Genomic DNA, 26693 nt, shown 5'->3' with positions numbered 1-26693 from the left:
AAGAAAGATAATCTATCTGAAGAAGAGGAGTTTGTTAATGTAATGAATTCTAAACTTTAACAGAACTCTCTCAGTAAGTTCAGTAGAAAATCACCTCTATTAGCCCTGTCTACAGCATGCACCTGTGACACAGGAAGTAGATAGCCAAACCCAGTTGGTGGTGTCCTGTTTCCTGACCCCATAAGAACCATTATCTCGCTGCATGAGGACGATGCTGTTATTAGTCTGCTGTCTCACTACAACGGGTTTTGACCTCTATTAGCCCTGTCTACAGCATGCACCTGTGACACAGGAAGTAGATAGCCAGACCTCTATTCCAGCTGTTCCATAGCAGTCTGTATGCGCCAAATAAGACAAACGGTTTCTCAAAATACATATTTTTATATACTGATACATATCTATTTTTATTTTCTTTACAGTAAGAACAACCAAATGTTTATATTCCTCTATTCCTCTACAAACACAAATCTATATCATGTCATGATCTTATGCTATTCTCTCATGCTCTTTAGAGAATGTAGATTGACAAAAATAATCCAGAAAGTTGCTCTAGATCTGTTATAAACTCTTATATAATGGTTCTTCACCCTCAGAAGGATCCGACGGGGTTTTTAATGAGAGCTGAATCTGGAGCTGTCTTTTTGTTCAGTTGTTTTAATCAGCAGCTTGGGTGTAGGGGAGATGGAGCTGCTGTGGTATCCATTACTGAAACTCCTAGAACCTGGACAGAACGACAGAACACAACAGTGGCAGTCTATTGGTTAGAACCTGGACAGAACACAACAGTGGCAGTCTATTGGTTAGAACCTGGACAGAACACAACAGTGGCAGTCTATTGGTTAGAACCTGGACAGAACGACAGAACACAACAGTGGCAGTCTATTGGTTAGAACCTGGACAGAACGACAGAACACAACAGTGCCAGTCTATTGGTTAGAACCTGGACAGAACGACAGAACACAACAGTGCCAGTCTATTGGTTAGAACCTGGACAGAACGACAGAACACAACAGTGCCAGTCTATTGGTTAGAACCTGGACAGAACGACAGAACACAACAGTGGCAGTCTATTGGTTAGAACCTGGACAGAACGACAGAACACAACAGTGCCAGTCTATTGGTTAGAACCTGGACAGAACGACAGAACACAACAGTGCCAGTCTATTGGTTAGAACCTGGACAGAACGACAGAACACAACAGTGCCAGTCTATTGGTTAGAACCTGGACAGAACGACAGAACACAACAGTGCCAGTCTATTGGTTAGAACCTGGACAGAACGACAGAACACAACAGTGCCAGTCTATTGGTTAGAACCTGGACAGAACACAACAGTGCCAGTCTATTGGTTAGAACCTGGACAGAACGACAGAACACAACAGTGCCAGTCTATTGGTTAGAACCTGGACAGAACACAACAGTGCCAGTCTATTGGTTAGAACCTGGACAGAACGACAGAACACAACAGTGCCAGTCTATTGGTTAGAACCTGGACAGAACGACAGAACACAACAGTGCCAGTCTATTGGTTAGAACCTGACAGAACGACAGAACACAACAGTGGCAGTCTATTGGTTAGAACCTGGACAGAACGACAGAACACAACAGTGCCAGTCTATTGGTTAGAACCTGGACAGAACGACAGAACACAACAGTGCCAGTCTATTGGTTAGAACCTGGACAGAACGACAGAACACAACAGTGCCAGTCTATTGGTTAGAACCTGGACAGAACGACAGAACACAACAGTGGCAGTCTATTGGTTAGAACCTGGACAGAACGACAGAACACAACAGTGCCAGTCTATTGGTTAGAACCTGGACAGAACGACAGAACACAACAGTGCCAGTCTATTGGTTAGAACCTGGACAGAACACAACAATGGCAGTCTATTGGTTAGAACCTGGACAGAACACAACAGTGCCAGTCTATTGGTTAGAACCTGGACAGAACGACAGAACACAACAGTGGCAGTCTATTGGTTAGAACCTGGACAGAACACAACAGTGCCAGTCTATTGGTTAGAACCTGGACAGAACGACAGAACACAACAGTGCCAGTCTATTGGTTAGAACCTGGACAGAACGACAGAACACAACAGTGCCAGTCTATTGGTTAGAACCTGGACAGAACGACAGAACACAACAGTGCCAGTCTATTGGTTAGAACCTGGACAGAACGACAGAACACAACAGTGCCAGTCTATTGGTTAGAACCTGGACAGAACGACAGAACACAACAGTGCCAGTCTATTGGTTAGAACCTGGACAGAACGACAGAACACAACAGTGCCAGTCTATTGGTTAGAACCTGGACAGAACGACAGAACACAACAGTGCCAGTCTATTGGTTAGAACCTGGACAGAACACAACAGTGCCAGTCTATTGGTTAGAACCTGGACAGAACGACAGAACACAACAGTGCCAGTCTATTGGTTAGAACCTGGACAGAACACAACAGTGCCAGTCTATTGGTTAGAACCTGGACAGAACGACAGAACACAACAGTGCCAGTCTATTGGTTAGAACCTGGACAGAACGACAGAACACAACAGTGCCAGTCTATTGGTTAGAACCTGGACAGAACACAACAGTGCCAGTCTATTGGTTAGAACCTGGACAGAACGACAGAACACAACAGTGCCAGTCTATTGGTTAGAACCTGGACAGAACACAACAGTGCCAGTCTATTGGTTAGAACCTGGACAGAACGACAGAACACAACAGTGCCAGTCTATTGGTTAGAACCTGGACAGAACGACAGAACACAACAGTGCCAGTCTATTGGTTAGAACCTGGACAGAACGACAGAACACAACAGTGCCAGTCTATTGGTTAGAACCTGGACAGAACGACAGAACACAACAGTGCCAGTCTATTGGTTAGAACCTGGACAGAACACAACAGTGCCAGTCTATTGGTTAGAACCTGGACAGAACGACAGAACACAACAGTGCCAGTCTATTGGTTAGAACCTGGACAGAACACAACAGTGCCAGTCTATTGGTTAGAACCTGGACAGAACGACAGAACACAACAGTGCCAGTCTATTGGTTAGAACCTGGACAGAACGACAGAACACAACAGTGCCAGTCTATTGGTTAGAACCTGGACAGAACACAACAGTGCCAGTCTATTGGTTAGAACCTGGACAGAACGACAGAACACAACAGTGCCAGTCTATTGGTTAGAACCTGGACAGAACGACAGAACACAACAGTGCCAGTCTATTGGTTAGAACCTGGACAGAACACAACAGTGCCAGTCTATTGGTTAGAACCTGGACAGAACACAACAGTGCCAGTCTATTGGTTAGAACCTGGACAGAACACAACAGTGCCAGTCTATTGGTTAGAACCTGGACAGAACACAACAGTGCCAGTCTATTGGTTAGAACCTGGACAGAACGACAGAACACAACAGTGCCAGTCTATTGGTTAGAACCTGGACAGAACACAACAGTGCCAGTCTATTGGTTAGAGCCGAACATCTGATCTTGTGTCTGAAAAATACAGCATTTAGTGTCATTCTAGTCAACGGATAACATTAAATAGAGTACATTCACTGATGAAATTCTTTCAGTAGTACATACAGTTTACTACTTACTGTAGTTGGACACTGACTGGATGTTGAGAATAGATTGATGTCCAATCCTGAGAGAAAAATAGATACAAGTGTGTTGCTTCAGTTTGGGAAAATATTTCAGATAATCCTTTTCACACATTGTTCGGTCCTTGTTTAGAACCTCAACCTATAGACACCATACATACTGTATAATGTGTGTCTATAATAATAACCGTCCTCCTCTCCCTTCATACCTGTCCTCTCCCTTTATACCTGTCCTCTCCCTTTATACCTGTCCTCCCCCTTCTACCTGTCCTCTCCCTCCATACCTGTCCTCTCCCTCCATACCTGTCCTCTCCTTTATACCTGTCCTCCCCTTCATACCTGTCCTCTCCTCCATACCTGTTCTCTCCCTTCATACCTGTCCTCTCCCCTCCATACCTGTCTCTTCCTCCATACCTGTTCTCTCCTCCATACCTGTCCTTCCCTTTATACCTGTCCTCCCCTTCATACCTGTCCTTTCCTCTCCTCCATACCTGTCCTCTCCTTCATACCTGTCCTCTCCCTCCATACCTGTCCTCTCCCTTCATACCTGTCCTCTCCCTCCATACCTGTCCTCTCCCTTTATACCTGTCCTCCCCTTCATACCTGTCCTCTCCCTCCATACCTGTCCTCTCCCTCCATACCTGTCCTCTCCCTTCATACCTGTCCTCTCCCTCCATACCTGTCCTCTCCCTTCATACCTGTCCTCCCCCTTCATACCTGTCCTCTCCCTCCATACCTGTCCTCTCCCTTCATACCTGTCCTCTCCCTCCATACCTGTCCTCTCCCTTCATACCTGTCCTCTCCCTCCATACCTGTCCTCTCCCTTTATACCTGTCTCCCCTTCATACCTGTCCTCTCCCTCCATACCTGTCCTCTCCCTTCATACCTGTCCTCCCCCTTCATACCTGTCCTCTCCTCCATACTCTGTCTCCTCTGTCCTCCCTTTATACCTGTCTCCTTTATACCTGTCCTCTCCTTTATACCTGTCCTCCTTTATACCTGTCTCTCCTTTATACCTGTCCTCTCCTTTATACCTGTCCTCTCCTTTATACCTGTCCTCTCCTTTATACCTGTCCTCTCTTTATACCTGTCCTCTCCCTTCATACCTGTCCTCTTCCTCCATACCTGTCTCTCCTCCATACCTGTACTCTTCTTCATACCTGTCTCCCTTTATACCTGTCCTCCTCCATACCTGTCCTCTTTCCCTCCATACCTGTCCTCCTCCATACTTGTCCTCCTTCATACCTGTTCTCTCCTCTATACCTGTCTCTCCTCCATACCTGTCCTCTCCTTTATACCTGTCCTCCCCTTCATACCTGTTCTCTCCTCCATACCTGTCTTTTCCCTTCATACCTGTCCTCTCCTCCATACCTGTCCTCTCCTTCATACCTGTCCTCTCCTCCATACCTGTCCTCTCCTTTATACCTGTCCTCCCCTTCATACCTGTCCTCTCCTCCATACCTGTCCTCTCCTTTATACCTGTCCTTCCCCCTTCATACCTGTCCTCTTCCTCCATACCTGTCCTCTCCCTTTATACCTGTCCTCCTTTATACCTGTCCTCTCCTTTATACCTGTCCTCTCCTTTATACCTGTCCTTCCTTTATACCTGTCCTCTCCTTTATACCTGTCCTCTCCCTTCATACCTGTCCTCCCCCTTCATACCTGTCCTCTCCCTCCATACCTGTCCTCTCCCTCCATACCTGTCTCTCCTTTATACCTGTCTCCCCCTTCATACCTGTCCTCTCCTCCATACCTGTTCTCTCCCTTCATACCTGTCCTTCCCTCTATACCTGTCTCTCCTTCATACCTGTCTCTCCCTCTATACCTGTCTCTCCTTTATACCTGTCCCCCTTCATACCTGTCCTCTCCCTCCATACCTGTCCTCTCCCTCCATACCTGTCCTCTCCTTTTTCATACCTGTCTCTCCTCCATACCTGTCTCTCCTTTATACCTGTCCTCCCCCTTCATACCTGTCTCTCCTCCATACCTGTCCTCTCCTTCATACCTGTCCTCTCCCTCCATACCTGTCCCTCTCCTTCATACCTGTCCTCTCCCCTCCATACCTGTCCTCTCCTTTATACCTGTCTCCCCTTCATACCTGTCCTCTCCCTCCATACCTGTCCTCTCCTTTATACCTGTCCTCCCTTTTTCATACCTGTCCTCTCCTTTATACCTGTCCTCCCCTTCATACCTGTCCTCTCCTTCATACCTGTCCTCTCCTTCATACCTGTTCTCTCCTTTATACCTGTCCTCCTCCATACCTGTTCCTCCCTTCATGCCTGTCCTTCCTCCATACCTGTCCTCTCCCTCCATACCTGTTCTCTCCTCTTTTATACCTGTCCTCCTCCTTCCTGTCCTCTTCTCCATACCTGTCTCTCCCTTTTCATACCTGTCTCTCCTCCATACCTGTCTCTCCTTCATACCTGTCCTCTCCCTCCATACCTGTCCTCTCCCTTTATACCTGTCCTCCCCTTCATACCTGTCCTCTCCTTTCCATACCTGTCCTCTCCCTCCATACCTGTCCTCTCCCTTCATACCTGTCTCTCTCCTCCATACCTGTTCTCTCCTTTATACCTGTCTCTCCTTCATACCTGTCTCTCCTCCATACCTGTGTCTCTCCTTCATACCTGTCTCCTCCTCCATACCTGTCTCTCCTTCATATTTGTCCTCTCCTCCATACCTGTCCTCTCCTTTATACCTGTCCTCCCCCTTCATACCTGTCCTCTCCTCCATACTCTGTCTCTTCCTTTATACCTGTCCTCCCCCTTCATACCTGTCTCTCCCTCCATACCTGTCCTCCCTTTATACCTGTCCTCTCCTTTATACCTGTCCTCTCCTTTATACCTGTCCTCCTTTATACCTGTCTCTCCTTTATACCTGTCCTCTCCTTTATACCTGTCCTCTCCTTTATACCTGTCCTCTCCTTTATACCTGTCCTCCTTTATACCTGTCCTCTCCCTTTATACCTGTCCTCCCCCTTCATACCTGTCCTCTCCCTCCATACCTGTCCTCTCCCTCCATACCTGTCCTCTCCCTTCATACCTGTCCTCTCCCTTCATACCTGTCCTCTCCCTCCATACCTGTCCTCTCCTCCATACCTGTCCTCCCCCTCCATACCTGTCCTCCCCCTTCATACCTGTCCTCTCCCTCCATACCTGTCCTCTCCCTCCATACCTGTCCTCTCCTTTATACCTGTCCTCCCCCTTCATACCTGTCCTCTCCCTCCATACCTGTCCTCTCCCTTCATACCTGTCCTCTCCCTCCATACCTGTCCTCTCCCTTCATACCTGTCCTCTCCCTCCATACCTGTCCTCTCCCTTTATACCTGTCCTCCCCCTTCATACCTGTCCTCTCCCTCCATACCTGTCCTCTCCCTTTATACCTGTCCTCCCCCTTCATACCTGTCCTCTCCCTCCATACCTGTCCTCTCCCTTTATACCTGTCTCTCCCTTTATACCTGTCCTCTCCTTTATACCTGTCCTCTCCCTTTATACCTGTCTCTCCTTTATACCTGTCCTCTCCCTTTATACCTGTCCTCTCCTTTATACCTGTCCTCCCCCTTCATACCTGTCCTCTCCCTCCATACCTGTCCTCTCCCTCCATACCTGTCCTCTCCCTTTATACCTGTCCTCCCCCTTCATACCTGTCCTCTCCCTCCATACCTGTCCTCCTCCTTCATACCTGTCTCTCTCCTCCATACCTGTCTCCTCCTTCATACCTGTCCTCTCCCTCCATACCTGTCTCCTTTATATCTGTCCCCTTCATACCTGTCCTCTCTCCTCCATACCTGTCCTCCTCCATACCTGTCCTCTCCTTCATACCTGTCCTCTCCTCCATACCTGTCCTCCCTTTTATACCTGTCTCTCCCTTCATACCTGTCTCTCTCCCTCCATACCTGTCCTCTCCTTCATACCTGTCCTCTCCCTCCATACCTGTCCTCTCCTTTTATACCTGTTCTCTCCTCCATACCTGTCCTCTCTTTTATACCTGTCCTCCCCTTCATACCTGTCTCTCCCCTCCATACCTGTCCTCTCCTTTATACCTGTCCTCTCCTTCATACCTGTCCTCTCCCTCCATACCTGTCCTCTCCCTTTATACCTGTCCTCTCCCTTTATACCTGTCCTCTCCCTTTATACCTGTCCTCTCCCTTTATACCTGTCCTCTCCCTTTATACCTGTCCTCTCCCTTTATACCTGTCCTCTCCCTTTATACCTGTCCTCTCCCTTTATACCTGTCCTCTCCCTTTATACCTGTCCTCTCCCTTTATACCTGTCTCCCCCTTCATACCTGTCCTCTCCTCCATACCTGTCCTCTCCTCCATACCTGTACTCTCCCTTCATACCTGTTCTCCTTTATACCTGTCCTCTCCTTTATACCTGTCCTCCTTTATACCTGTCCTCTCCTTTATACCTGTCCTCTCCTTTATACCTGTCTCTCCCCCTTCATACCTGTCCTCTCCCTCCATACCTGTCTCTCCCTCCATACCTGTTCTCCTTCATACTGTCCTCTCTTCATACCTGTCCTCTCCTTTATACCTGTGTCCCCTTCATACCTGTCTCTTCCTCCATACCTGTCCTCTCCTCCATACCTGTATTTCTCTCCTTCTTATACTTGTCCTCCCCCTTCATACCTGTCTCTCCCTTCATACCTGTCCTCTCCTCCATACCTGTCCTCTCTCCTTCATCCTGTCCTCTCCTCCATACCTGTCCTCTCCCTTTATACCTGTCCTCTCCTTTATACCTGTCTCCCTTTTCATACCTGTCCTTCCTCCATACCTGTCCTCTCCCTCCATACCTGTCTCCCCTTCATACCTGTCCTCCTCCTCCATACCTGTCCTCTCCTCCATACCTGTCCTCTCCTTCATACCTGTCCTCCCCTTCATACCTGTCTCTCCCTTCATACCTGTCTCCTCTCCTTCATACCTGTCTCTCCCTCCATACCTGTCCTCCCCCTTCATACCTGTCCTCCTCCATACCTGTCCTTTCCTTCATACTTGTCTCCTTCCTTCATACCTGTTCTCCTTCCTCCATACCTGTCCTCTCCTTCATACCTGTCTCTCCCCCTTTTTCTTATACTTCTGTTCCTTCTCCCTTTCATACTCTGTCCTCTCCTTCATACCTGTCTCCCCTTCATACCTGTCCTCCCTCCTTCATACTCTGTCTCTCCTCCCATACCTGTCTCTTCCCTTCATACCTGTCCTCCCTTCATACCTGTCCTCCTCCTCCTTCATGCCTGTCCTCTCCCTCCATACCTGTCCTCTCCTTCATACCTGTCCTCTCCTTCATACCTGTCCTCTCCATACTTGTCCTTCCTCCTCCTTCATACCTGTCTCTCCCTCCATACCTGTCCTCTCTCCTTCATACTCTGTCCTCTCCTTCATACCTGTCTCCTCTCCTTCATACCTGTCTCTCCTCCATACCTGTCCTCTCCCTTCATACCTGTCTCCTCTCCTTCATACCTGTCCTCCTCTCCCTTCATACCTGTCCTCTCCCTCCATACCTGTCCTCTCCCTTCATACCTGTCCTCTCCCTTCATACCTGTCCTCTCCCTTCATACCTGTCCTCCCCCTTCATACCTGTCCTCCTCTCCCTTCATACCTGTCCTCTCCCTCCATACCTGTCCTCCCCCTTCATACCTGTCCTCCTCTCCCTTCATACCTGTCCTCCTCTCCCTTCATACCTATCCTCCTTTCCCTTCATACCTGTCCTCCTCTCCCTTCATACCTGTCCTCCTCTCCCTTCATACCTGTCCTTCTCTCCCTTCATACCTGTCCTCTCCCTCCATACCTGTCCTCTCCCTCCATAACTGTCCTCCTCCCTTCATACCTGTCCTCTCCCTCCATAACTGTCCTCCCCCTTCATACCTGTCCTCCCCCTTCATACCTGTCCTCCTATCCCTCCAGACCTGTCCTCCTCTCCCTCCATACCTGTCTCTCCCTCCATACTGTCTCTCCTTTTAATACTTGTCTCTCCTTCTTCATACTTGTCTCCCCTGTATACCTGTTCTCCCTCTATACTCTGTCCTCTCCTTCATACCTGTCTCCCCTGCATACCTGTCCTCTCCCTCCATACATGTCCTCCCCCTCCATACCTGTCCTCCTCCTCCATACCTGTCCTCCTCTCCCTCCATACCTGTTCTCCCCCTCTATACCTGTCCTCCCCCTCCATACCTGTCCTCTCCCTTCATATTTGTTCTCTTCCTCCATACCTGTCCTCTCCTTCATACCTGTCCTCTTTCTCCATACCTGTCCTCCTTATACCTGTTCTTCTCCTTCATACTCTGTCTCTCCCCCATACCTGTCCTCTCCTTCATACCTGTCCTCTCCCTCCATACCTGTCCTTCTCCTTCATACCTGTCCTCTCCTCTATACTTGTCTCTCCTTCATACCTGTCCTCTCCTTCATACCTGTCCTCTCCTCCATACCTGTCTCTCTCCCTCCATATTTGTCTCTCCTTCATACCTGTCCTCTCCTTCATACCTGTCCCCCTCATACCTGTTCTTCTCTTCCATACATGTCCTCTCCCTCCATACCTGTCCTCTCCCTTCATACCTGTGTCCCCTTCATACTCTGTCTCCCCCTTCATACTTGTTCCTTCCTCTCCTTCATACCTGTCTCCTTCCTCCTCTATACTGTCTTCCTTCTATATTTGTCTCTTCCCTCCATACTTGTCCTCCTTCATATTTGTTCTCCTCCTTCATACTCTGTCTCCTTCCCTCCATACCTGTCTCTCTCCTTCATACCTGTCCTCTCTTATTACCTGTCCCTCTCCTTCATACCTGTCCTCCTCCTTCATACCTGTCCTCCCTATATTTCATACCTGTCCTTCTCTCTTATACCTGTCTCTCTCCTTCATACTTGTCTCTCTCCTTCATACCTGTCTCTCCTCTCCTTCATACTTGTTCTTCTTATACTCCATACCTGTCCTCTCCTTCATACCTGTCTCTTCCTTATTTTCATACTTGTCCTTCTCTCCTTCATACCTGTCTCTCCTCCATACCTGTCCTCCTTCATACCTGTTCTCTCCTTCATACCTGTCCTCTCCCTCCATACCTGTCCTCCTCTCCTTCATACCTGTCTCTCCTCCATACCTGTCCTCTCCCTTCATACTTGTCTTCTCTCTTCATACCTGTCCTCCTCCCTTCATACCTGTCTCTTCTCCATACCTGTCCTTCCTTTTTCATACCTGTCCTCTTCCTTCATACCTGTCCTCCTCTCCTTCATACCTGTCCTCTTCCCTCCATACTTGTTCTCTCCTTTATTACCTGTCCTTTCCTTTATTACTTGTTCTTCTTTTCATACCTGTTCTCTCCTTATACTTGTCCTTCCCCCTTCATATCTGTCTCCTTCCTTTTCTCTCCTTCTATACCTGTCTCTCCCTCCATACTCTGTCCCTCCCCTTCATACTTGTCCTTCCTCTCCTTCATACCTATCCTCCTTTTCCTTCATACCTGTCTCTCCTCCCTTCATACCTGTCCTCCTCTCTCCTTCATACTCTGTCCTTCTCTCCTTCATACCTGTCCTCTCCTTTCCATACCTGTCCTCTCTCCTCCATAATTGTCTCTTCCTCTCCTTCATACTCTTTTTCTTCTCTTCCATAACTGTCCTTCCCTTCATACCTGTTCTTCCCCTTTCATACCTGTCCTCCTATCCTTCCATACTGTCCTCCTTCCTCCATATTTGTCCTCTCCTCTCCATACTGTCCTCTCCTTCATACTTGTCCTCCCCCTTCATACCTGTCCTCCCCCTGTATACCTGTTCCTCTCCTCTATACCTGTCTCTCCTTCATACCTGTCCTCCCCCTGCATACCTGTCCTCTCCTCCATACATGTTCCTTCCCTCCATACCTGTCCTCCTCCTCCATACCTGTCCTCCTCTTCCTCCATACCTGTTCCCCCTCTATACCTGTCCTCCCCCTCCATACCTGTTCTTCTTTTTCATGCCTGTTCTCTCCTCCATACCTGTCTCTTTCCTCCATACCTGTTCTTCCTTCATACCTGTCTCTCCTCCATACCTGTCCTCTCCTTCCATACTGTCCTCTCCTTCATACCTGTCCTCCCCCTTCATACCTGTCCTCCCCCTGCATACCTGTCTCTCTCTATACCTGTCCTCCTTCATACCTGTCCTCCCCTGCATACCTGTCCTCTCCTCTATACCTGTCCTCCCCTCCATACCTGTCCTCTCCTTCATACCTGCCCTCTCTCCTCCATACCTGTCCTCTCCTTCATACCTGTCTCTCCCTCCATACCTGTCCTCTCCTCCATACCTGTCCTCTCCCTATACCTGTCCTCTCCCTTCATACCTGTCTCTCCTTCATACCTGTTCTCTCCTCCATACTCTGTCTCTCTCTTTTCATGCCTTGTTCTTTCCTCCATACCTGTCCTCTCCTTCATACCTGTCTCTTCCTTCATACCTGTTCTCTCCTCCATACCTGTCCTCTCCTTCATACCTGTCTCTCCTCCATACCTGTCTCCTTCATACCTGTCCTCCCCTGCATACCTGTCCTCTCCTCATACATGTCCTCCTTCCTCCATACTCTGTCCTCCTCCTCCATACCTGTCCTCCTCTCCCTCCATACCTGTTCTCCCCCTCTATACCTGTCCTCCCCCTCCATACCTGTCCTCCTCTCCCTCCATACCTGTCCTCCTCTCCCTTAATAACTGTCCTCCTCTCCCTTCATACCTGTCCTCTCCCTCCATACCTGCCCTCCTCTCCCTCCATACCTGTCCTCCTCTCCCTCCATACCTGTTCTCCCCCTCTATACCTGTCCTCCTCTCCCTCCATACCTGTCCTCCTCTCCCTTAATAACTGTCCTCCTCTCCCTTCATACCTGTCCTCTCCCTCCATACCTGTCCTCCCCCTCCATACCTGTCCTCCTCCTCCAAACCTGTCCTCCTCTCCCTCCATACCTGTCCTCCTCTCCCTTAATAACTGTCCTCCTCTCCCTTCATACCTGTCCTCCCCCTCCATACCTGTCCTCCTCTCCCTCCATACCTGTCCTCCTCCCCCTCCATACCTGTCCTCCCCCTCCTTACCTGTCCTCCTCTCCCTCCAGTAGTTTTCTGTAGGTGGCTATCTCTATGTCCAGGGCCAGCTTGATGTTCATCAGGTCTTGGTAGTCTCTGAGCTGTCTGGCCATGTCCTGCTTGGCCCTCTGCAGAGCATCCTCCAGATCTCTGATCCTGGACTTGGCCTCCTTCACAGCCAGCTCCCCGCGGCCCTCAGCCTCGGCTATCTGGTCCTCCAGGTTGGCTCGCTACATTATAGATATGTATTGTTAGAGTTAGGTTAGAGACTTCGCCACTTCCACAGACAGCTCCCCCCCGGCCTCTCAGCCTCGGCTATCTGGTCCTCCAGGTTGGCTCGCTACATTATAGATATGTATAGTTAGAGTTAGGTTAGAGACTTCGCCACTTCCACAGACAGCTCCCCCCCGGCCTCTCAGCCTCGGCTATCTGGTTCACCAGGTTGGCTCGCTACATTATAGATATGTATAGTTAGAGTTAGGTTAGAGACTTCGCCACTTCCACAGACAGCTCCCCCCCGGCCTCTCAGCCTCGGCTATGTGGTCCTCCAGGTTGGCTCGCTACATTATAGATATGTATAGTTAGAGTTAGGTTAGAGACTTCGCCACTTCCACAGACAGCTCCCCCCCGGCCTCTCAGCCTCGGCTATCTGGTTCACCAGGTTGGCTCGCTACATTATAGATATGTATAGTTAGAGTTAGGTTAGAGACTTCGCCACTTCCACAGCCAGCTCCCCGCGGCCCTCAGCCTCGGCTATCTGGTCCTCCAGGTTGGCTCGCTACATTATAGATATGTATTGTTAGAGTTAGGTTAGAGACTTCGCCACTTCCACAGCCAGCTCCCGCGGCCCTCAGCCTCGGCTATCTGGTCCTCCAGGTTGGCTCGCTACATTATAGATATGTATTGTTAGAGTTAGGTTAGAGACTTCGCCACTTCCACAGACAGCTCCCCCCCGGCCTCTCAGCCTCGGCTATCTGGTCCTCCAGGTTGGCTCGCTACATTATAGATATGTATAGTTAGAGTTAGGTTAGAGACTTCGCCACTTCCACAGACAGCTCCCCCCCGGCCTCTCAGCCTCGGCTATGTGGTCCTCCAGGTTGGCTCGCTACATTATAGATATGTATAGTTAGAGTTAGGTTAGAGACTTCGCCACTTCCACAGACAGCTCCCCCCCGGCCTCTCAGCCTCGGCTATCTGGTTCACCAGGTTGGCACGCCATGTGACATCAACACCAGGGTTATGGCTGCATTAAGTCCATGTCAGTACTTGCTTACCTCTCTGGGATATGTGGTAGCGTCCCACCTGGCCAAAAGCCAGTGAAAATGCAGAGCGCCAAATTCAAATAAATTACTATAAAAATCTAACTTTCATGAAATCACACATGTAAGATAGCAAATTAAAGCTACACGTGTTGTGAATCCAGCTTTTCGGCGAAAGCAAACGATGCTATTATCTGAGGATAGCGCCACAGTAAACAAAGAGAGAGAAGCATATTTCAACCCTGAAAGGCGCGACACAAAACGCAGAAATAAAAATATAATTCATGCCTTACCTTTGACGAGCTTCTTTTGTTGGCACTCCAATATGTCCCATAAACATCACAAATGGTCCTTTTGTTCGATTAATTCCGTCAATATATATCCAAAATGACCATTTATTTGTCGCATTTGATCCAGAAAAACACCGGTTCCAACCGGTGACTACAAAATATCTCAAAAATTACCTGTAAACTTTGCCAAAACATTTCAAACTACTTTTTTAAAACAACTTCAGGTATTTTCTACGTAAATAATCGATAAAATTGAAGATGGGATGATCTGTGTTCAATACAGGAGGAAAACAAACTGACGGTAGCTTTCTGGTCACGCTCTATCTAACAGTACACTTGAAGTGACCCTCGTTCTGGATGGCCGTGCTTCTTCATTACACAAAGGAATAACCTCAACCAATTTCTAAAGACTGTTGACATCCAGTGGAAGCGATTGGAACTGCAAGAAGGTCCCTCAGAAATCGAGATTCCCAATGAAAGCCCATTGAAAAGAGAGTGAAAAAACAAATCAGAATGGTTTGTCCTTGGGGTTTTGCCTGCTAAATAAGTTATGTTATACTCACAGACATGATTCAAACAGTTTTAGAAACTTCTGAGTGTTTTCTATCCAGATCTACCAATAATATGCATATCTTATCTTCTGGGGAAGAGTAGCAGGCAGTTGAATTTGGGCATGCATTTCATCCGGACGTGAAAATACTGCCCCCTGTCAAGCCTCATCACACCGAATGGCATATATACGGTCTTAGCAGCAACACTCCGTGGCATAGCTTCTGAATCTTTTATCCCATAAAGTAGATCCCGTCCAACAGGGTGCTGCATCCATTGTTTGATATTACCGTGCCTCAAAGCGGTCCGAACCATAAGTGAACTTAGTTGAATAAGTGAACAAACTACCAGTCTTTTGACAGCTTCTATCTCACTCTGCAGACGGCCGATCAGGCGGTTGATTTCTGCTATCTCTCCCTTGGTGTTCCTCAGCTCGTCTCCGTACTGCATGGCCTGGACGGCCATCTGGCTAAACTGAGGGAAAAGAACATGATGCATTACTTAAAGGTCCTGAGACCACTTGTCTTGTAGCCTGGCAACCAGTCTGTTTCGCTATCATTCCACTCCTTGGTCTAGCCTGGCAACCAGTCTGTTTCGCTATCATTCCACTCCTTGGTCTAGCCTGGCAACCAGTCTGTTTCGCTATCATTCCACTCCTTGGTCTAGCCTGGCAACCAGTCTGTTTCGCTATCATTCCACTCCTTGGTCTAGCCTGGCTACCAGTCTGTTTAGCTATTATTCCACTCCTTGGTCTAGCCTGGCTACCAGTCTGTTTAGCTATTATTCCACTCCTTGGTCTAGCCTGGCGACCAGTCTGTTTAGCTATCATTCCACTCCTTGGTCTAGCCTGGCTACCAGTCTGTTTAGCTAACATTCCACTCCTCTTGTTCTAGCCTGGGAACCAGTCTGTTTAGCTAACATTCCACTTGTTCTAGCCTGGCTGAATGGTTCCAGCAACTATGGCTCAGTAGTATATTGTATTGTATTTTAAGATATTGTAATGTATTGTATTGTATTGTAATATATTGTATGGTAATATATTGTATTGTTATATATTGTATTGTATTTTAAGATATTGTAATGTATTGTATTGTAATATAATATTGATTTCAATGTAGTAAGACAAAAAAAATCCTCTTTTTAACCACTTAAATCCTAGAATAGTCAACTGTTGTTCACCTTGGATTTGTACCACATCTCAGCCTCCTCTCGGCTTTTGGTAGCAATGTCTTCGTACTGAGCCTTGACGTCAGCCACTATCTGGTCCATGTTGAGGTCTCGCCTGTTGTCCATCTGCACCATCACAGAGGTGTCCCTGATGCTGGCCTGCATCTCACGCAGCTCCTGGATGGAAACAAGCCTTCTAACAGTACAGTGTGTTCATACATTTTTTTTGTATGTGATCCTTTTTTATTTATTTATTTTACCTTTTTATTTAACCAGGCAAGTCAGTTAAGAACAAATTCTTATTTTCAATGACGGCCTGGGAACAGTGGGTTAACTGCCTGTTCTTGCCTGGCTGGGTCTCGACCCCGCCCTGTGCAACTGGGTACTGGACTTCCTGACGGGCCGCCCCCAGGTGGTGAGGGTAGGCAACAACATTTCCACCCCGCTGATCCTCAACACTGGGGCCCCACAAGGGTGCGTTCTGAGCCCTCTCCTGTACTCCCTGTTCACCCACGACTGCGTGGCCACGCACGCCTCCAACTCAATCATCAAGTTTGCGGACGACACAACAGTGGTAGGCTTGATTACCAACAACGACGAGATGGCCTACAGGGAGGTGGTGAGGGCCCTCGGAGTGTGGTGTCAGGAAAATAACCTCACACTCAACGTCAACAAAACTAAGGAGATGATTGTGGACTTCAGGAAACAGCAGAGGGAACACCCCTATCCACATCGATGGGACAGTAGTGGAGAGGGTAGTAAGTTTTTAAGTTCCTCGGCGTACACATCACAGACAAACTGAATTGGTCCACTCACACTGACAGCGTCGTGAAGAAGGCGCAGCAGCGCCTCTTCAACCTCAGGAGGCTGAAGAAATTTGGCTTGTCACCAAAAGCACTCACAAATTTCTACAGATGCACAATCGAGAGCATCCTGTCGGGCTGTATCACCGCCTGGTACGGCAACTGCTCCGCCCACAACCGTAAGGCTCTCCAGAGGGTAGTGAGGTCTGCACAACGCATCACCAGGGGCAAACTACCTGCCCTCCAGGACACCTACACCACCCGATGTCACAGGAAGGCCATAAAGATCATCAAGGACAACAACCACCCGAGCCACTGCCTGTTCACCCCGCTATCATCCAGAAGGCGAGGTCAGTACAGGTGCATCAAAGCTGAGACCGAGAGACTGAAAAACAGCTTCTATCTCAAGGCCATCAGACTGTTAAACAGCCACCCCTAACATTGAGTGGCTGCTGCCAACACACTGACTCAACTCCAGCCACTTTAATAATGGGAATTGATGGGAAATGATGTAAAATATATCACTAGCCACTTTAAACAATGCTACCTAATATAATGTTTACATACCCTACATTATTCATCGTATATGTATATACTGTACTCTATATCATCTACTGCATCATTATGTAATACATGTATCACTAGCCACTTTGTTTACATACTCATCTCATATCAACTGTAGCTCAGTTGGTAGAGCATGGCGCTTGTAACGCCAGGGTAGTGGGTTCGATCCCCGGGACCACCCATACGTAGAATGTATGCACACATGACTGTAAGTCGCTTTGGATAAAAGCGTCTGCTAAATGGCATATATATATATATGTATATACTGCACTCAATACCATCTACTGTATCTTGCCTATGCCGCTCTGTACCATCACTCACTCATATATCTTTATGTACATATTCTTATCCCCTTACACTTGTGTCTATAAGGTAGTAGTTTTGGAATTGTTAGTTAGATTACTTGTTGGTTATTATTGCATTGTCGGAACTAGAAGCACAAGCATTTCGCTACACTCACATTAACATCTGCTAACCATGTGTATGTGACAAATCAAATTTGATTTGATTTGTTCAGGGGCAGAACGACAGACTTGTACCTTGTCAGCTCAGGGGGTTTGAACTTGCAACCTTCCGGTTACTAGTCAAACGCTTGAACCACTAGGCTACCCTGCCGCTCCTTGCCGAATTTGAACCTAAAACCTTTCACCAACTGCCTGCGCCATACAGGGCTACTTGTGTATTGTAATGTAATATATTGTAATGTAATATATTGTATTGTAATATATTGTATTGTAATCTATTATATTGCATTGTATTGTAATATATTATATTGTAATATATTGTATTGTAATATTTTGTATTGTAATATATTCTATTATATTGTAATATATTATATTGTAATATTTTGTATTTTATTGTAATATATTGTATTGTAATATATTATTGCATTGTAATATATTGTATTGTAATATATTGTATTGTATTGTACTATATTGTTTGGTGATATTTTGTATTGTAATATATTGTATTGTATTGTAATATATTATATTATATTGTAATATTTTGTATTGTATTGTACTGTAATATATTGTATTGTAATATATTATTGCATTGTAATGTATTGTATTGTAATATATTGTATTGTATTGTATAATATTGTATTTTAAGATATTGTAATGTATTGTATTGTAATATATTATATTGTATTGTAATATATTGTATGGTAATATATTGTATTGTAATATTTTGTATTGTAATATTTTGTATTGTAAGATATTATATTGTATTTTAATATATTGTATTGTATTATAATGTATTGTATAATACTATATTGTATGGTAATATTTTGTATTGCAATGTATTGTATTGTAATACATTGTATTGTAATATGTATTGTATTGTAATATATTGTATTGTAATCTATTATATTGCATTGTATTGTAATATATTGCATTGTATATATTGTATTGTAATATAGTATTGCATTGTAATGTATTGTATTGTAATATATTGTAATGTATTGTACTGTATAATATTGTATTGTATTGTAATATATTGTAATGTATTGTATTGTAATATATTGTGTTGTATTGTAATATATTGTATTGGAAGATATTGTATTGTAATGTATTGTATTGTAATATATTGTGTTGTATTGTAATATATTGTAATATATTGTAATGTATTGTAATATATTGTATTGGAAGATATTGTATTGTAATATATTGGATTGTAATGTATTGTATAATATTGTATTGTAATGTATTGTATTGTATTGTATTGTAATGTATTGTATTGTAATATATTGTAATGTATTGTATAATATTGTATTGTAATATATTGTATTGTAATATATTGTAATGTATTGTATAATATTGTATTGTAATGTATTGTAATATATTGTAATGTATTGTAATGTATTGCATTTTAATATATTGTTTTGTATTGTAATATATTGTATTGTAATATATTGTATTGTATTGTAATATATTGTATTGTATTGTAAATACAGTAAATACAGTAGTGACCTTACCTCCTCATAGATGGACCTGAGGAAGTTTATCTCATCAGTCAGAGCTCCTCCCTTGTTTTCCAGGTCTGCCTTCACCAGGTATGCTGAGTCCACATCCTGAAAGGACAACAAACTGTAGTTACTCGTAGGCTAGCGGTTAAGAGCATTGTGGTCAGTCACCAAAAGGTCGCTGGTTTGAATCCCTGAGCCGACTAGGTGAAACATCTGCCGATGTGCCCTTGAGCAAGGTAAATGACTCAAATGTAGCTACCACTGTTTGGCAAAACATACCAGGAACAATTTAGACGGATTGCAAAAGTTTAATTGCAAAGCTATGAGTTAGGTTAAAATTGGCTTTGATCGTGGTTGGTTGAGATTTTCTCTGTCTCCCCTACACACCGCACGCTCAGTTCTTGTTCAGTGGTGATATGATATCTTACGAGCTTAACGTTTTTTCATCTCGTAGAAGGTGGGGTAGGTTTGCTCATACTAGCTATTGTTGTCTCTGCCTTGCTGTGTCTTTTTTCCTCTGCAGTGCTTGTTTAATAACTCACCCTCACTCCCATGGTGCTGCACTGTATCACTGATTACAACATCAAGTTGTATGGTATTGTAGTCCAGAAGACATGTACGTTGAACTTCTGAGACCGCACCATTAAAACACAAATCAGGTATCACTGAGGAACTGTGATGTTCTCACCTTTTTCAGGATCACAAATTCGTTCTCCAGATTATTTCTCTTGTTGATCTCATCTTCGTATCTAGGTAAGAAGAACAGGGGACCAGATATTGAATTATGGAAGCAAGGTTCTGGCATACATCATTTAGGGTTTAATAAACAGGTTGGTTCTGTCTCAATTGCTTACAAATCTGTTTAAGGCTACTGAGACTTTTTGTGGCTGAAGTCCCCACCAGCCCCTGCATGTCCCTCCCTCCCTCCCTCCCTCCCTCCCTCCCTCCCTCCCTCCCTCCCTCCCTCCCTCCCTCCCTCCCTCCCTCCCCCTCCCTCCCCTCCCTCCCTCCCTCCCCCTCCCTCCCTCCCACCCTCCCCCTCCCTCCCTCCCTCCCTCCCCTCCCTCCCTCCCTCCCTCCAGACAGGCTCCTACTTGTGTTTGAAGTCCTCCACCAGACCTTGCATGTTCCTCAGCTCTCCGTCCAGCTTGGTCTTGTCGTTGTTCACCAGGTCCATCTGGCGACGCAGGTTGGCCATGTAGGCCTCGAATAGCGGCTCGATGTTGGAGCGGCCCGTCTGCTTACCGTGCAGCAGGTCAAACTTAGTCTCCAACACCTTATTCTGCTGCTCCAGGAAACACACCTAAAAGGGAGGAGAGAGAGAAAAGCCCGTAGCTGATGAATTAGTCGCAACAGTCCAAGAATCAGGAAGCATCATCAAGCATCATGAAGCATCATGAAGCATCAGGGAGCATCAGAAAGGATCAGGAAGCATCAGGGAGCATCGGGAAGGATCAGGAAGCATCAGGGAGCATCAGGAAGCATCAGGAAGCATCAGGGAGCATCAGGGAGCATCAGGGAGCATCGGGAAGCATCAGGGAGCATCGGGGAGCATCAGGGAGCATCGGGGAGCATCAGGGAGCATCAGGGAGCATCAGGGAGCATCAGGGAGCATTGGGGAGCATCAGGGAGCATCGGGGGGAAGATGTTGAGTGTAGTCCACTATACATATACATTGTAGAAACTTTAATAGAGACCTTGGTACAAGACGTTGTCTTGGTTCTACACCCCTTGGTGTAATGGCTTACAGTCGCAGGGACCTGGGTCCAAGTCCTGGTTGGACTAGCCACCTCAAATTGCTACAATATTTTTGTCTTGATATGTCATTGAGGCTCTTTACTTTCCAAACATGTTTTCTGCAGTAATGTATGGGCTTGGAGTGGTCTGTTTAATTAATAGACCTTTGAAGCAATCAGAAGCAATCAGAAGCAATCTCCCCAGACTATATTACAATGGATAACACTGTAGACAACAGAGCTTACATGTTAAGTGAATTATTCTGGTTTTATTAACAGCTACAACTGACTGAGATCTCTCTAGGATCTATTTCAAGCCCAAGGTCTCAGTATTCTCTCCCCATTGTCCGTCTGCGATCAACACAAAAGCTCCCTTCCAAAAACACTTCAGGGAATCTTCCGGTCTTGGATGATCACACCACGTCTGACCTGTTTTTTTAATCAGGTTACCACCGAGCTGAGAGAAATAGGACTTTACATGTATTTGACCTATTCGATGTCTTTACATGTATTTGACTTGTCATTCGATGTCTTTACATGTATTTGACTTGTCATTCGATGTCTTTACATGTATTTGACTTGTCATTCGATGTCTTTACATGTATTTGACTTGTCATTCGATGTCTTTACATGTATTTGACTTGTCATTTGATGTCTTTACATGTATTTGACTTGTCATTCGATGTCTTTACATGTATTTGACTTGTCATTTGATGTCTTTACATGTATTTGACTTGTCATTCGATGTCTTTACATGTATTTGACTTGTCATTCGATGTCTTTACATGTATTTGACTTGTCATTCGATGTCTTTACATGTATTTGACTTGTCATTCGATGTCTTTACATGTATTTGACTTGTCATTTGATGTCTTTACATGTATTTGACTTGTCATTCGATGTCTTTACATGTATTTGACTTGTCATTTGATGTCTTTACATGTATTTGACTTGTCATTTGATGTCTTTACATGTATTTGACTTGTCATTCGATGTCTTTACATGTATTTGACTTGTCATTTGATGTCTTTAAATGGACTTTGCATTCCAAGTGAATCACACCATTAGGGCATGAATGTTGTCAAAATATCTCAGGTCCAGGCTACCTTCCGAGAGGAATAGGAGCTTGTTATTACACGAAACCCAGAGCTGTAGAGCTGGTGATCCGTAGCGTAGAACAGGCACAAAGCCTCTATTGTGACTCTGTTACCCACTCCGTGAGAAAGGGGAATTGTAATGCGAGCTGAGTCGTGTATCAGTGACCACGGCTGTGAAAGAGCAGGTGACTTTGTTTTCATGGTTTAGCTCAAGTCAAACTGATATCCGCATTTCCATCGATCCAGAGTCCAATATGGCTGAGAGCTTTACGCGACAAAAACACGTATTGTGCTGATGTTGTTTCCAGAGGCAGTTTGGGACTCGGTGGTGAGTGTTGTGTGACCTATCACTTCGCAAGCTGAGCCTGTTGATGCTCCTAGACGTTTCCACTTTACAATAGCAGCACTTACAGTTGACCGAGGGGCAGCTCTGGCAGGGCAGAAATTTGACGAACCTACTTGTTGGAAAGGTGGCATTCTATGACGGTGCCAAGTTGAATGTCACTGGGCTCTTCAGTACAGACCATTCTACTGCCAGTGTTTGTCTATGGAGATTGCATGGCTGTGTGCTCGATTTTATACACCTGTCAGTAACGTGTGTGGCTGAAATAGCCAAATCCACTCATTTGAAGGGGTGTCCACATACTTTTGTATATATATATATATATCAGCTCCAATACTCATACAAACCAGAACTATCCCTGAACCTCAGCTCCAATACTCATACAAACCAGGACTGTCCCTGAACCTCAGCTCCAATACTCATACAAACCAGAACTACCCTGAACCTCAGCTCCAATACTCATACAAACCAGAACTATCCCTGAACCTCAGCTCCAGTACTCATACAAACCAGGACTACCCCTGAACCTCAGCTCCAGTACTCATACAAACCAGAACTACCCTGAACCTCAGATCCAATACTCATACAAACCAGGACTATCCCTGAACCTCAGCTCCAATACTCATACAAACCAGAACTACCCTGAACCTCAGCTCCAGTACTCATACAAACCAGGACTACCCCTGAACCTCAGCTCCAGTACTCATACAAACCAGGACTACCCCTGAGCCTCAGCTCCAGTACTCACACAAACCAGGACTACCCCTGAACCTCAGCTCCAGTACTCATACAAACCAGGACTATCCCTGAACCTCAGCTCCAATACTCATACAAACCAGGACTACCCCTGAACCTCAGCTCCAATACTCATACAAACCAGGACTACCCCTGAACCTCAGCTCCAGTACTCATACAAACCAGGACTACCCCTGAACCTCAGTTCCAGTACTCATACAAACCAGGACTATCCCTGAACCTCAGCTCCAGTACTCATACAAACCAGGACTACCCCTGAACCTCAGCTCCAATACTCATACAAACCAGGACTACCCTGAACCTCAGCTCCAATACTCATACAAACCAGGACTATCCCTGAACCTCAGCTCCAGTACTCATACAAACCAGGACTACCCCTGAACCTCAGCTCCAATACTCATACAAACCAGGACTACCCTGAACCTCAGCTCCAATACTCATACAAACCAGGACTATCCCTGAACCTCAGCTCCAATACTCATACAAACCAGGACTACCCCTGAACCTCAGCTCCACTACCCCTGAACCTCAGCTCCAGTACTCATACAAACCAGGACTATCACTGAACCTCAGCTCCAATACTCATACAAACCAGGACTATCCCTGAACCTCAGCTCCAGTACTCATACAAACCAGGACTACCCCTGAACCTCAGCTCCAGTACTCATACAAACCAGGACTACCCCTGAACCTCAGCTCCAATACTCATTCAAAGCAGGACTACACCTGTGACTGTCCCAATAATAATATAAAGCAGATCTATGCCTGCATATCTCAGCCCATACGAACCACCTATGGCTATGTCCCAATACTCTGACAAACCAGGTCTACCCTTGTGCAAGAAATACTAAACAAACCTATCGACTTTAAATATTTGTTTAAGTTATTACACTAATTCAGTTCATGGGTCTATACATGGCCAATTATGGGTCTATACTGAATTAACACAATATGATGTTTTACAGTCAAAATCACTATTTCAAACATATATCTAAAGGCTAATGGTTGAAGGTAAATCCATGTGTAAGATTATTTTGATCAAGTATATCCCATAACCCAACTCCAATCTACTGAAAGCGTTGTTAATCTGCTGTTTAAAAAATATATATATTTCACCTTTATTTAACCAGGTAGGCTAGTTGAGAACACCTTTATTTAACCAGGTAGGCTAGTTGAGAACACGTTCTCATTTACAACTGCGACCTGGTGAATAAGAACTTTTGGTGTCAAATTTGTCTGTAAAAGTACACCTTGTAGATGTATGCTTGTGGTCTTGTGACCAGTTTGAGAAATCATATGAAATGTCTATGATTCATCATAGACAACTTAATAATGCATAACACATTTTTTTAAATCCTCACTATTGTGATCAATGGGATTGAATGGGTGATTGTTGCAACGCTCTGTGTTTGTTCTCCCTTTTCCAGGCTAGTTTGGCTAAAACCAAAACTAGCTTTCGCTCCTTTTGAAGCTGCTTCAAAAGACAATAAATCAGTGCCATCTATGATGATAACTAAAACCGAAGTAGCTTGTTGTAGTAGGGGCTCCTGAGTGGTGATGAGTAGCTTGTTGTAGTAGAGGCTCCTGAGTGGTGATGATTAGCTTGTGTAGTAGGGGCTCCTGAGTGGTGATGATTAGCTTGTTGTAGTAGGGGCTCCTGAGTGGTGATGATTAGCTTGTTGTAGTAGGGGCTCCTGAGTGGTGATGAGTAGCTTGTGTAGTAGGGCCTCCTGAGTGGTGATGATTAGCTTGTTGTAGTAGGGGCTCCTGAGTGGTGATGATTAGCTTGTTGTAGTAGGGGCTCCTGAGTGGTGATGATTAGCTTGTTGTAGTAGGGGCTCCTGAATGGTGATGATTAGCTTGTTGTAGTAGGGGCTCCTGAGTGGTGATGATTAGCTTGTTGTAGTAGGGGCTCCTGAGTGGTGATGATTAGCTTGTTGTAGTAGGGGCTCCTGAGTGGTGATGATTAGCTTGTTGTAGTAGGGGCTCCTGAGTGGTGATGATTAGCTTGTTGTAGTAGGGGCTCCTGAGTGGTGATGATTAGCTTGTTGTAGTAGGGGCTCCTGAGTGGTGATGATTAGCTTGTTGTAGTAGGGGCTCCTGAGTGGTGATGATTAGCTTGTGTAGTAGGGGCTCCTGAGTGGTGATGATTAGCTTGTTGTAGTAGGGGCTCCTGAGTGGTGATGATTAGCTTGTGTAGTAGGGGCTCCTGAGTGATGATGATTAGCTTGTTGTAGTAGGGGCTCCTGAGTGGTGATGATTAGCTTGTTGTAGTAGGGGCTCCTGAGTGGTGATGAGTACCTTGTTGTAGTAGGGGCTCCTGAGTGGTGATGATGATGTTATATGATGATAACTAAAACCGAAGTAGCTTGTGTACTAGGGGCTCCTGAGGGGCGCAGAGGTCTAAGGCTCTGCATCTCAGCCCTAGAGGTGTCACTATAGACACGCTGGTTCGATTCCAGGCTGTATCACTCACAACCAGCCATGATTGAGAGACCCATGGTGGCCCAGCGTCGTCCGGGTTAGGGGAGTTTACGGGTTTGACCGTCATTGTAAATAAGAATTTGTTCTTAACTGACTTGCCTAGTTAAATAAAGGTTTAAAAATAATTTTTAAAAAATCATTGAATGAATGTATTGGGCAAGCAAGCAAAGCTGTATGCTAGTATAGACATTGGGATGTAACCTAATAATTCTCAGTGATGACTACATACCTTATCGATGAAGGATGCGAATCGGTTGTTGAGACCCTTGATCTGCTCTTTCTCATGGATGCGAGTCACCTGTAGGTTGGGGTCGATCTCCAGGTTAAGGGGGGCCAGCAGGCTCCTGTTGACAGAGACTGAGTGGAAAGGACTGCTGTGGTGGCCGTTTGAGCCCCCCGCGTACAGAGAGCTGCTACCCAGGGACATGCCACCGAAGACCCCGCTGTGTCTCCGCACAGAGCCACTGGAGCTGCTGATACGCTTGGACCTCAGGCTCATGGTGGAAGGGGAGATGGAGAGGTGGAGGGAGAGTCACAGACAGAGAGATGGAGAGGTGGAGGGAGAGTCACAGACAGAGAGATGGAGAGGTGGAGGGAGAGTCACAGACAGAGAGATGGAGAGGTGGAGGGAGAGTCACAGACAGAGAGATGGAGACGCGTGAGAATCACAGACAGAGAGGTGAGGGGGAGACACAGACAGAGAGATGGAGACGCGTGAGAATCACAGACAGAGAGATGGAGACGCGTGAGAATCACAGACAGAGAGATGGAGACGCGTGAGAATCACAGACGGAGACGAGTGAGAATTAAAATGATGCTGCAGAAGAGGACAGGACAGCAGCGGGGATATCTGACCTCAGTGAGTTGTCTCAGGTGTTCTGCCCTCCTTATAAACTCCTCTTCCTCAGGGTGGGGGTGGTTATGCTATTCTCACTCTGCAGAACCAGTTAGACAACCCATTCAACTTTCTCCTCTTCATGGCCCCACACTGCCTGTCTCGGTTCCTCCTCTCTCCCTCCGCTCTCTCTCTCTCTCCCCCTCTTTCTC

At 45.9% G+C, this 26693-nt stretch overlaps 1 protein-coding gene across 1 annotated transcript; it reads right to left on the bottom strand.

Moving 5' to 3' along the window:
* Window positions 1-361: 361 nt before the first annotated feature.
* LOC118381563 (keratin, type II cytoskeletal 8-like) lies at window positions 362-26587 on the bottom strand. The gene is made up of 9 exons (XM_052526310.1): window positions 25876-26587; window positions 20325-20533; window positions 19919-19979; window positions 19240-19335; window positions 15910-16074; window positions 15079-15204; window positions 12642-12862; window positions 3606-3652; window positions 362-721 (listed from the first exon to the last, which is right to left on the bottom strand). Exons 1-9 carry the CDS (start codon window positions 26143-26145, stop codon window positions 612-614), a joined length of 1305 nt encoding a protein of 434 aa, XP_052382270.1. The 5' UTR covers window positions 26146-26587; the 3' UTR covers window positions 362-611.
* Between the last annotated feature and the right edge of the window lie 106 nt (window positions 26588-26693).

The sequence above is a fragment of the Oncorhynchus keta genome, chromosome 10 (assembly GCF_023373465.1).
Source record: "Oncorhynchus keta strain PuntledgeMale-10-30-2019 chromosome 10, Oket_V2, whole genome shotgun sequence".
NCBI classification, from domain to species: domain Eukaryota; kingdom Metazoa; phylum Chordata; class Actinopteri; order Salmoniformes; family Salmonidae; genus Oncorhynchus; species Oncorhynchus keta.
This window is presented reverse-complemented; position numbering and strand designations above follow the sequence as displayed.

Bases quoted from the DNA above. Each gene is read 5' to 3' on its own strand.
- LOC118381563 (XM_052526310.1), bottom strand. From the start codon at position 26,145: ATGAGCCTGAGGTCCAAGCGTATCAGCAGCTCCAGTGGCTCTGTGCGG. The intron at 19,336-19,918 runs GTGAGAACATCA...TTGTCCTTTCAG, and splicing joins AATTTGTGATCCTGAAAAAG to GATGTGGACTCAGCATACCT. The intron at 16,075-19,239 runs GTAAGGTCACTA...GTTTCCATCCAG, and splicing joins TCAGGTCCATCTATGAGGAG to GAGCTGCGTGAGATGCAGGC.